The sequence below is a fragment of the Neovison vison genome, chromosome 6, assembly GCF_020171115.1.
Source record: "Neovison vison isolate M4711 chromosome 6, ASM_NN_V1, whole genome shotgun sequence".
NCBI lineage: Eukaryota > Metazoa > Chordata > Mammalia > Carnivora > Mustelidae > Neogale > Neogale vison.
Genome location: NC_058096.1, coordinates 198,576,527 through 198,588,728, shown reverse-complemented (window position 1 = coordinate 198,588,728; position 12,202 = coordinate 198,576,527). Strand labels below are relative to the sequence as shown.

The 12,202-nt window shown below is 37.6% G+C and overlaps 1 protein-coding gene across 1 annotated transcript in view; it reads right to left on the bottom strand.

Annotated features, from left to right (window-relative positions):
* The window catches only part of DNAH12 (dynein axonemal heavy chain 12), a 243,907-nt gene that overhangs the window by 207,761 nt on the left and 23,944 nt on the right, over positions 1–12,202 (bottom strand). Inside the window, exons 4-5 of the mRNA XM_044253319.1 lie at positions 2,934–3,015; positions 2,726–2,752 (exon numbers count right to left, since the gene is read on the bottom strand). Of these exons, the coding sequence (XP_044109254.1) occupies positions 2,726–2,752; positions 2,934–3,015 (109 nt within the window). The remainder of the gene's footprint in view (positions 1–2,725; positions 2,753–2,933; positions 3,016–12,202) is intronic.

Sequence of the window (12,202 nt, the reverse complement as noted above, 5' to 3'; positions counted from 1 at the left end):
TACCTGGAAGAATAAATCATGCTCTCTGGAGCTCTCATGTATGAAATATAAATTCACTGGAAGTCAGGTGTCTGGGCAGGTGTCTGGGCAGGAAAACATTTTGCTCTGGCATTTCAAAGAAACCATTTTATATTTCTCTTTATTTTTTATGAATTCTTGCCAAATTAATGTTCTCTGTATACTTTCCATTTTCTCAAGGCAAAACAAAGACCCTTTGTTTAATTTATTATTCCTTCATTCAACAAATATTAATTCAATAAATATCCACTATTCCAGGAACCAAAACAAAGCTCCTGCTCTCTTGGAGAATATATTCTGGTATAATAGCACCATAATTTTATAAATTCTCCCATAACAATAAGTAATCCAACAAAAATAGACAAGAACAAACAGAAAGATAACACTTAATCTTGGTAAAGATATTTTAACATGAAAATTTCAGTTTGTCTCAAAATTAATTTAATGTAACCCCAAGAAAAATACCTGCATACATGCTTATAGAACCAGACACAGTGAGTCTCAAGTTCATGTGGAAAAATAAACATGTGATAATAGCCAAGAAATTCCTGAGAAAGAATATCTACAAGGAAGAACTAGCCTTAGGAAACATTAAAACATATTATAAAGTCTCTCTAATTAAAACAGTGTGGTACAGGAGCCTGGATAGACAAACTAGTGGGGAAAAAAAGAAAGTCAGGAAATAGGCCCAGTATGTAAGAAAATATAGCATATGACAAATGTGTTATATCAAAAGGCCCAGTATGTAGGAAAATATAGCATATGACAAATGTGGTATATCAAATCAGCAGAACAAAGATGAAAATTTTAAAAAATACTTCTGGACAACTGGCTAGCCATTTGGAAAAAGAGAAATTTAATTCATACCTTCCACCATACACAAGAGTAAATTCCAAATATATTAAGAATTTTAATTAAATGATAAAAACTACACAAGGACAAAAAATTGATAAATTCTGCTGTAATTGAAGGTAGAGGAAAACTTACTAGCTATGATTTAAGTTCCAGATACAAAAAAGAAAAAATGACTGACAAATTCTGACTACATAAAAATTAAAATATTTTCATGGCAAAACAAGTCACAATAAAAATGACCAAAAGACAACTGGCAATCTGGGACAAAATATTTGAAACATATATCTCCAAGTATAAAGAATGTTTAAAAATGTAAGGGATAGATAAAATTTGAGGACATTATGCTCAATGAAATAAGCCAATGACAAAAAAACAAATATTATATAACTCCACTTATATGAGGTATCTAGGGTAGTCTGATTCATAGAAACAGACAATAGAATGGTAGTTGCCAGGGCCTGAGGGAAGAGCGAAATGTGGAGTTGTTTAGTGAGTACAAAGTTTCACTTTTACAAGAGGAAAGGTTCTGGAGATACACAACTATGTGAAAAAACACCACTGAACCATACACTTAAAAATGGTTAAGATAGGGACATCTGGGTGGCTTGTCAGTTGATCATCCACCTCTTGGTTTTGGCTCAGGTCATGATCTCAGGGTTATTGATCAAGCTCAGCACAGAATCTGCTGAGATTATCTCTTACCCTCTTCCTTTATCCCTCCCCCTGCTTCTGCATCCTCTCTCTCTCTCAAATAAATAAATAAAATATTTTTTTAAAAAATAGTTAAGATGGTAAACTTTATGTTGTGTGTATTTTACCAAATTTTTTAAATAATTTTTCTAAGATTTTATTTGTTTATTTGATAGAGAGAGATCACAAGTAGGCAGAGAGGCAGGCAGAGAGAGAGGAAGGGAAGCAGGCTCCCTGCTGAGCAGAGAGAGCCCAATGCGGGACTCGATCCCAGGACCCTGAGATCATGACCCGAGGTGAAGGCAGCGGCCTAACCCACTGAGCCACCCAGGCACCCAATTTTACCAGATTTTAATTTCAGGAAAAATAAGACCAAAATCCAAGAGAAAAACGGGAAGAAAATATGAGCCAACATTCTGCAATAAAACTGTTATGAAAATGGTTCTTTTTTTTCTTTTTTTTTAAATGGTTCTTAATTAATGAAAAATACCTAGTCCTATCATAATTAAAAGAAAGCATACTTAAACTACCCTGAGATACCATTTGTAACCTATCAGATGGATAAAAAGAAAATAAAAATATGACCCTCACATTCTGTAGTGAGATCATGGGAAAGAAACACTCACAAATTGCAAGTAGGAATGTGAAAGCAGGGGGTTCAGAAGTGAATTACTGTTTCATGCCTGGCTACCTATTTTGGACAGTAAGACAGTAGAAAGTAAAAACTGTGGATGAAGAGTGAGGATGCTAAGGACATACACATAAATATGCTTTGCAATTCACCCAGTCTCATGTTAAATGTTTCTGAATGTTTTGTATCAGTTGTTGTATCTAGTAAAGAGGCAAAACACAAAGTCTCCATAAAGGTTGGGAGGGAGGGAGGGATGGAGGGAGGGAGGAAGTTCTAGGTTCTGGAATAAGAACTAAAACATTTACTACTAATTCTCAAATAACAAATGGCAACAAAAATATAACTCTTAGAACCCATATTGTCATCCATGACATGCTTGTTCCTTCTGGCACAGAAAATGAAAATCTCGGTTTCTAAATTTCTTCCTCTTCCAGAATGGATGTCATTAGCAGGTAGACTTAGAAAAAGCTATTTTGTCATAATTGCTTTGAACATTTTCAAAATAAGGAATATAAAAAAAAATGAACTCACTCCTTTCTTTTTAATTTCACTTGTCATCTGTCAAAAGCAAACAAGACATAATTAAATCAGGGAGAAAAAATTGTAAGTGATTTAAATGTATGTATTATGTATATGTATTACTCTCTTAATAATACTAGTTATGTTGTGATCAACATAAAATAATTACAAATTAAAATTATGTAAGGATAAACTTTTTAAAAAGACAACCTAAACTTACAGTTGGAGGATATTCTGGCTCTGGTATTGGAGGTATTCTTTTATCCAGTGTTCGGTCTAAACTTCTTTTGGCTCCATCAATTCTGGATTATAGTTTAAAAAATTGTTTATAGTTAAACTATTTATAGTTATAAAAAATGTTTGACTCTCTTGAAGACAACATTAAGATACATTATTAAAACATTACAGGGGGTGGGGCGCCTGGGTGGCTCAGTGGGTTAAGCCGCTGCCTTCAGCTCAGGTCATGATCTCAGGGTCCTGGGATCGAATCCTGATGCGGGACTCAGCAGGGAGCCTGCTTCCTTCTATCTCTCTCTCTCTCTGCCTGCCTCTCCGTCCACTTGTGATCTCTCTCTCTGTCAAATAAATAAATAAAATCTTAAAAAAAAAATTACAGGGGGTGCCTGGGTGGCTCTGTCAGTTAAAGCATCTGCCCTTGGTTCAGGTGATGATCCCAGGGTCCTGGGATTGTGCCCCACATCAGGCTCCCTGCTTTCAGGAGCCTGCTTCTCCCGCTCCTCCTCATACTGGACCTCTTTCTCACTCTCTCAAATAAATAAATTAATTAAATATTTGGGGAAAAATTACAATTTGGAGGTGCCCGAATGAGTCAGTGAAGCATATGACTCTTGACCTTGGGCTCATGAATTCAAGCCCCTCACTGGGGCTTAAATAATCATCATCATAATAAAATATTACGATTTGAACATCTTTTCAACTATACTTACAGAAGAGATATTCAAGAGTTCTTTATCAACTAATGAATTATTGAACATTACGTCAAAAACTAATGATGTACTATACACTGGTTAATTGAATTAAAAAAAAAATACAGGGGAGGAAGTAAGATGGCAGAGGAGTAGGAGACTGAAATATCATCAGGTCCCAGGAGTTCAGCTAGATAGTTATCAAAACATTCTGAACTCCTACAAACTCAACAGAAGATAGAAGAGAAGAGCAGCAATTCGAGAAACAGAAAATCGACCACTTTCCAGAAGGTAGAATGTGCAGAGAAGTGAATCTGAAATGATAGGAAGATAGACCTCAGGGGCAGGGGCCAACTCCTGGCAAGTGAGAGAGCAGTAGAGCACAAAATCAGAACTTTTAGAAGTCCACTCCATGGAGGGACATCACTCCAGAGGCTAAGCAGGGGGTGGAGCCCTCGCAGGGACAGTGTGGTCTCAGATCCATGGGACAGAAAGACTGGGGGTGTCCGAATGTGGCAGATCTCCCAGATATCAGAGCAGGGAAGCTGGCTACCGAGATGGAGCTGAGGAGTGGGCTCTCAGCTTGGGATGACCTTAAACTATGACCCGAGGCACAGTTGGCGACTGCTCTTCAAGCAGGGGCCCCAAAAGTAGCAGATCGGGAGAGACCTCCCTCCTTATTTCTCCAGGAGGAGCAGCGGGGAAAACATGGCAGGATAAAAAAATAAGGTTAAATACAAGGAAGGGATAAAATATGAGTATAACAATGAAAAATTTAAAAGATTTTTTTCCCTATTTATTTATTTTCAGAAAAACAGTATTCATTATTTTTTCACCACACCCAGTGCTCCATGCAAGCTGTGCCCTCTATAATACCCACCACCTGGTACCCCAACCTCCCACCCCCCCGCCACTTCAAACCCCTCAGACTGTTTTTCAGAGTCCATAGTCTCTCATGGTTCACCTCCCCTTCCAATTTACCCAAATTCCCTACTCCTCTCTAACGCCCCTTGTCCTCCATGCTATTGGTTATGCTCCACAAATGAGTGAAACCATATGATAATTGACTCTCTCTGCTTGACTGATTTCACTCAGCATAATCTTAAAAGATTTTTTAAAAAGGCATTGATACAATAAAATAGTTTAAAAACATTAAAATAGGAAAGAAGTAAAGTTAAAAAATAGAACAATTTCTTCTAATAGATCAAAATATACCCTTAATCTAGCACATGGCTTTGTTCTAGTCTCCAGCCTGAACATATTCTCTCCTCTTTTTTTTTTTTCCTTTTCCAACCAACTTATCTTATCAATTCCTTTTTTAGAATCTTTTTTAATCTTCATCTTTTCAATCAGGTCTCATCCCTTCATCGTGTTCACACTTATATTTGTGTATATATATGTTTTTCTTTATTTAAATTTTGGGAGGTAGTTTCCTCTAAGAGAACAGAATACACCCAAAATCAAGTATGTTGCTCTGTTCTGTTCACCAGTCTAATATATATATATATTTATTTTTAAAAATTTTCCCCCATCTTCTCCCCCCAGGTTTCCCTAGCTTTTCCCCCCAGTTTCGGGTCTCTTCTGATGTGGTTAGCATATATTTTTCTGGGGTATTTTCTACCCTTTTAGTATTTTGTTCTCTCATTCATCTATTCTAATCTGGATAAAATGAAAAGGCAGAAAAACTCAACACAAAAAAAAAGAACAAGAAGCAGTACCAATGCCTAGGGATCTAATCAATATGAACATTAGTAATATGTCAGAACCAGAGTTCAGAATGACGATTATCAAGGTGCTAGCTGGACTTGAAAAAAGCATGGAAGATATTAGAAAATCCCTTTCTGGAGAAATAAAATCCCTTTCTGGAGAAATAACTAAAATTTAATCAAGTTGAAATAAAAAAACCTATTAATGAGTTGCAATAAAAAATGGAGGCTCTTACTGCTAGGATAAATGAGGCAGAAGAGAGAATCAGTGATATAAAAGACCAAATAACAGAGAATAAAGAAGCTGAGCAAAATAGAGACAAACATTGACTGGATCATGAGGGCAGAATTCAAGAGATAAGTGATACAATAAGATGAAACAATATTAGAATAATTGGGATCCCAGAACAAGAAAGAGAAAGAGGGGCAGAAGGTACATTGGATCAAATTATAGCAGAGAATTTCTCTAATATGGCAAAGGGAACAAGCATCAAAATCCAGGAGGCACAGAGAACCCCCCTCAAAAGCAATAAAAATAAGTCTATACCTGGGACGCCTGGGTGGCTCAGTTGGTTAAGCAGCTGCCTTTGGCTCAGGTCATGATCCCAGCGTCCTGGGATCGAGTCCCACATCGGGCTCCTTGCTCGGCAGGGAGCCTGCTTCTCCCTCTGCCTGCCATTCTGTCTGCCTGTGCTCGTTCTCTACCCCCTCTCTCTCTGATAAATAAATAAAAATCTTAAAAAAAAAATAAGTCTATACCCCATTATCTAATAGTAAAACTTACAAGTTTTAGTGACAAAGAGAAAATCCTGAAAGCAGCTTGGGACAAGAGGTCTGAAACATACAATGGTAGAAATATTAGACTGGCAGCAGACCTATCCACAGAGACCTGGCAGGCCAGAAAGGGCTGGCATGATATATTCAGAGCACTAAACAAGAAAAATATGAGGCCAAGAATACTACATCCAGCTTGGCTGTCACTGAAAATAGAAGGAGAGATAAAAAGCTTCCAGACAGGGCCGCCTGGGTGGCTCAGTGGGTTAAAGCCTCTGCCTTTGGCTCAGGTCATGATCCCAGGGTCCTGGGATCGAGCCCCACATCGGGCTCTCTGCTCAGTGGGGAGCCTGCTTCCTCCTCTCTCTCTGCCTGCCTTTCTGCCTACTTGTGATCTGTCAAATAAATAAATAAAAATCTTTTAAAAAAAAAAGCTTCCAGACAAACAAAAATTTAAAGAATTTGAAAACACCAAGCCAGCCCTACAGGAAATATTGAAAGGGGTCCTCTAAGCAAAGAGAGAGCCTAAAAGTAACAGACCAGAAAAGAACAGAGACAATATACACTAACAGTCACCTTACAGGCAATACGATGGCACTAAATTCATATCTTTCAATAGTTACTCTGAATGTAATGAGCTAAATGCCCCAATCAAAAGACACAGAGTATCAGAATGGATTAAAAAAAATGCCTGGGTGGCTTGGTGGGTTGAGCTGCTGCCTTCAGCTGGGGTCATAGTCCTGGGGTCCTGCGATCGAGTACCACATTGGGTTCCTTGCTCAGCAGGGAGACTGCTTCTCTCTCTGCCTTTACTTGCCACTTGTGTGCTTTCTCTCTCCCTCTCTCTCTCTGAAAATAAATTTTAAAAAAAGACCACCCATCGATATGCTGTCTACAAGAAACTCATTTTAGACCCAAAGACACCTCCACATTTAAAGTGTAGAAAACAACTTACCATGCTAGATATCAAAAGAAAGCTGGGGTGACAATCCTTATATCAGATAAATTAGATTTTCAGCCAAAGATTATAATAAGAGATGAGGAAGGACACCACATCATAATTAAAGGGCCTTTCCAACAAGAAGATCTAAAAGTTTCAAATATCTATGCCCCTAACATGGAGCCGCCAATTATATAAACTAATTAATAACAAAATCAAAGAAACACATCGACAATAACACAATAATAGTAGGGGACTTTAAGACTACCTCACTGAAATGGACAGATCATCAAAGCAAAAGATCAAAAAGGAAATAAAGGCTTTAAATGACACACTGGACGAGAGGGACATTACAGATATATTCAGAATATTCTATCCTAAAGCAACAGAACATACATTCTTCTTGAGTGCACATGGAACATTCACCAGAATAGATCACATACTGGGTCACAAATCAGGTCTCAACCAGTACCAAAAGACGTGGATCGTTCCTTGCATATTTTCAGGCCACAATGCTTTGAAACTGGAACTCAATCACAAGAGGAAAGTTGGAAAGAACTCAAATACAAGAGGGCAAAGAGCATCCTACTAAAGAATAAATGGGTCAACCAAGAAATTAAAGAAGAATTTTTAAAATTCATGGAAACAAATGAAAATGAAAACACAACTGTTCAAAATCTTTGGGACACAGTAAAGGTAGTCCCAAGGGGAAAGTATATAGCAATATAAGCCTTTCTCAAGAAATAAGACAGGTCTCAAGTTACACAACCTAACCCTAACCTAAAGGACCTGGAGAAAGAACAGCAAAGAAAGCCCAAATCCAGCAGGAGAAGAGAAATCATAAAGATCAGAGCAGAAATCAATGAAACAGAAACCAAACAAACAGTAGAACAAACAACAAAGCAACTAGGAGCTGGTTCTTTGAAAGAATCAATAAGATTGCCAGATGCATCAAAAAGAAAAGAGAAAGGACCCAATCATGAATGAAAGAGGAGAGATCACAACCAACACCAAAGAAATATAAACAACTATAAGAACATTTTATGAGCAAATATACACCAGAAAATTTGACAATCTGGAAGAAATGGATGCATTCCTAGAGACATACAAACTACCAAAACTGAACCAGGAAGGAAAAGAAAACCTGAACAGACCTATAACCACTACGGAGATTGAAGCAGTCATCAAAAATCTCCCAACAAACAAGAGCCCAGGGCCAGACAGCTTGCCAGGGGAATTCTACCAAACATTTAAAGAAGAAGTAATACCTATTCTCCTGAAACTGTTCCAAAAAATAGAAATGGAAAGAAAACTTCCAAATTCACTTTATGAGGCCAGCATTATCTTGATCCCAAAACCAAAGACCCCATCAAAAAGGAGAATTACAGACCAATATCCTTGATCAACACAGACGCAAAAATTCTCACCAAAATACTAGCCAACAGGATCCAACAGTGCATTAAAAGAATTATTCACCACGACCATGTGGGATTTATTCCTGGGCTGCAAGGTTGGTTCAACATCTGCAAATCAGTCAATGTGATACAATACATTCATAAAAGAAATAACAAGAACCATATGATACTCTCTGCTGATGCTGAAAAAGCATTTGACAAAGTACAGCATCCTTTCTTGATCAAAACTCTTCAAAGTGTAGGGTTAGAGGGTATATACCTCAATATCATCAAAGCCATCTATGAAAAACCCACAGTGAATATCATTCTCAATGGAGAAAAATTGAGAGCTTTTCCCTTAAGTAAGGAACACAGCAGGGATGGGATGTCCACTATCACCACTGCTATTCAACATAGTACTAGAAGTCCTAGCCTCAGCAATCAGACAACAAAAAGAAATAAAAAGCATCCAAATCAGCAAAGAAGAAGTCAAACTCTCATTCTTGCAGATAATATCCTACTTTATGTAGAAAACCCAAAAGACTCCACTCCAAAACTGCTAAAACTCACACAGGAATTCAATAAAGTGTCAGGATATAAAATCAATGCACAGAAATCAGGTGCATTTCTATACACCAACAGCAAGACAGAAGAGATAAATTAAGAAGTGGATCCCATTTATAATTGTGCCCAAAACATAAGACACATAGGAATAAACATAACCAAAGAGGCAAAGGATCTGTACTCAGAACACTATAGAATACTCATGAAAGAAATTGAGGAAGACACAAAGAAATGGAAAATTTTTCCATGCTCCTGGACTGGAAGAACAAATATTAATAAAATGTGTATACTACCTAGAGCAATCTACACATTTAATGCAATACCTATCAAAATATCCTCAACTTTTTCAAAGAAATGGAACAAATAGTCCTAAAATTTGTACAGAACCAGATAAGACCTCAAATAGCCACAGAAATGTTGAAAAAGAAAACCAAATCTGGGGGCATCACAATTCCAGACTTCAAGCTCTATTACAAAGTTGTCACCATCAAGACAGTATGGTTCTGGCACAAAAATGAACACATAGATCAATGGAACAGAATAGAGAGCCCAGAAATGGACCCTCAACTCTATGGTCAACTAATCTTCGACAAAGCAGGAAAGAATGCCCAATGGAAAAAAGACAGTCTCTTCAACAAATGGTGTTGGGAAAATTGGACAACCACATGCAAAAGAATGAAACTGGACCATTTCATTACACAACACACAAAAATAGACTAAAAATGGATGAAAGACCTCAATGTGAGACAGGAATCCATCAAAATTCTTGAGGAGAACACAGGTAGCAACCTCTTCCACCTCAGCCACAGCAACTTCTTCCTAGAAACATCACCAAAGGCAAGGGAAGCAAGGGCAAAAAATGAAGTATTGGGACTTTATCAAGATCAAAAGCTTTTGCACAACAAAGGAAACAGTCAAAACCAAAAGACAACTGACAGAATGAGAGAAGATATTCACAAATGTCTTATCAGATAAGGGCGTAGTATCCAAAATCTATAAAGAACTTATCAAACACAACACCCAAAGAACAAATAATCCAATCAAGAAGATACAGATGTAGTGAAAAGAAGGGCCATCTGTACCCCAATGTTTATAGCAGCAATGGCCACAGTCGCCAAACTATGGAAAGAACCAAGATGCCCTTCAACGGATGAATGGATAAGGAAGATGTGGTCCATATACACTATGGAGTATTATGCCTCCATCAGAAAGGATGAATACCCAACTTTTGTAGCAACATGGACGGGACTGGAAGAGATTATGCTGAGTGAAATAAGTCAAGCAGAGAGAGTCAATTATCATATGGTTTCACTTATTTGTGGTGCATAACAAATAGCATGGAGGACATGGGGAGATAGAGAGGAGAAGGGAGTTGGGGGAAATTGGAAGGGGAGGTGAACCATGAGAGACTATGGACTCTGAAAAACAATCTGAGGGTTTTGAAGAGGCGGGAGGGGGGAGGTTGGGGTACCAGTGGTGGGTATTATAGAGGGCACGGATTGCATGGGGCACTGGGTGTGGTACAAAAACAATGAATACTGTTATGCTGAAAATAAATTTTAAAAAGCTATTTTGGAAGAGGAAAAAAAAATAAAATCTTAAAAAAAAAGAAAAAAAATGGGCTGAAGACATGAACAGACATTTCTGCGAAGAAGACATCCAGATGGCCAACAGACACACACATGAAGAAGTGCTCACATCATCACTCAGCATCAAGGAATCAAAACCACAATAAGACACCACCTCACGCCAGTCAAGATGGCTAAAATTAACAAGTCAGGAAATGACAGATGTTGGCAAGGATGCAGAGAAAGGGGCACCCTCCTACACTGTTGGTGGGAATGCAAGCTGGTGCAGCCACTCTGGAAAACAAAAAGTTGGAAACAGAGCTACCCTACCACCCAGGAATCATGCAACTGAGTGTTTACCCTAAAGATACAAGCATAGTGATCCCAAGGGCCATGTGCACCTGAATATATATAGCAATAATGTCCACAACAGCCAAACTATGGAAAGAACCTAGATGTCCATCAACAGATGAATGGATAAAGAAGATGTGGTGTGTATATATACAATGAAATACTATGCAGCCATCAAAGGAAATGAAATCTTGCCATTTGCAACAATGTGGATGGAACTAGAGGGTATTATGCTGAGCAAAATAAGTCAATCAGAGAAAATTATCATATGATCTCTCTGATATGAGGAATTTGAAAGGCAGGGCAAGGGTTGTGGGGGTAGGGAAGGGAAAAATGAAACAAGATGGGATTGAGAGGGAGAAAAACCATAAGAGACTCTTAATCTCACAAAACAAACTGAGGGTTGCTGGGGGGTGGGGAGTAGGGATAGGGTGGCTGGGTTACCGACATTGGGGAGGGTATGTGATATGGTGAGTGCTGTGAAATGTGTAAGCCTGACAATTCATGACCTGTACCCCTGGGGCAAATAATACATTATATACTAATTTTTAAAAATTTTTTTAAATACAAGAGTTCTTTATCTTACTGAATTTTTATAAGAAATAAATCCCTTTAGAAATTCCAAAATTTAAAAAACAAAAAGAAAAAGGGGGAAAAAACAAATCCCAATACTATTATCAACGAGAACTTACTTTTCAAATTATTCATGTGTACTATAAAAAAATGAGACTAAAAATAAAAATCATTTTTTTCCAATTCAAACAGACAAATTTTAAGTTAATCCTGATGCTTACTAGAACCTCATATGTATTGACCATGTTCAAAAGCCACCCTGTTAGAGAAGCCTCACCTTACCCCTTTTTTTAAGTAGCACTTCAATCACTATCCAACCTCTTTATCCTCCACTTAACTTTGCTTCATAGAACTTACCCACCATTTGACGTATTGCATGTCATAGACTCTTTTGTTCCTCACCTTGTCTCTAATGCCCAGAACAGCACTCTGAAAAACAGTCTGAGGGGTTTGAAAAACAGTCTGAGGGGTTTGAAGTGGAGGGGGGGTGGGAGGTTGGGGTACCAGGTGGTGGGTATTATAGAGGGCACAGCTTGCATGGAGCACTGGGTGTGGTGAAAAAGTAATGAATACTGTTTTTCTGAAAATAAATAAATTGGAAAAAAAATATTATGTAAAAAAAAATAAATAATACAAATAATTTTAAAAAACTAACTAGAATTTAAATAAAAATTTTAATTTTTTAAATACATA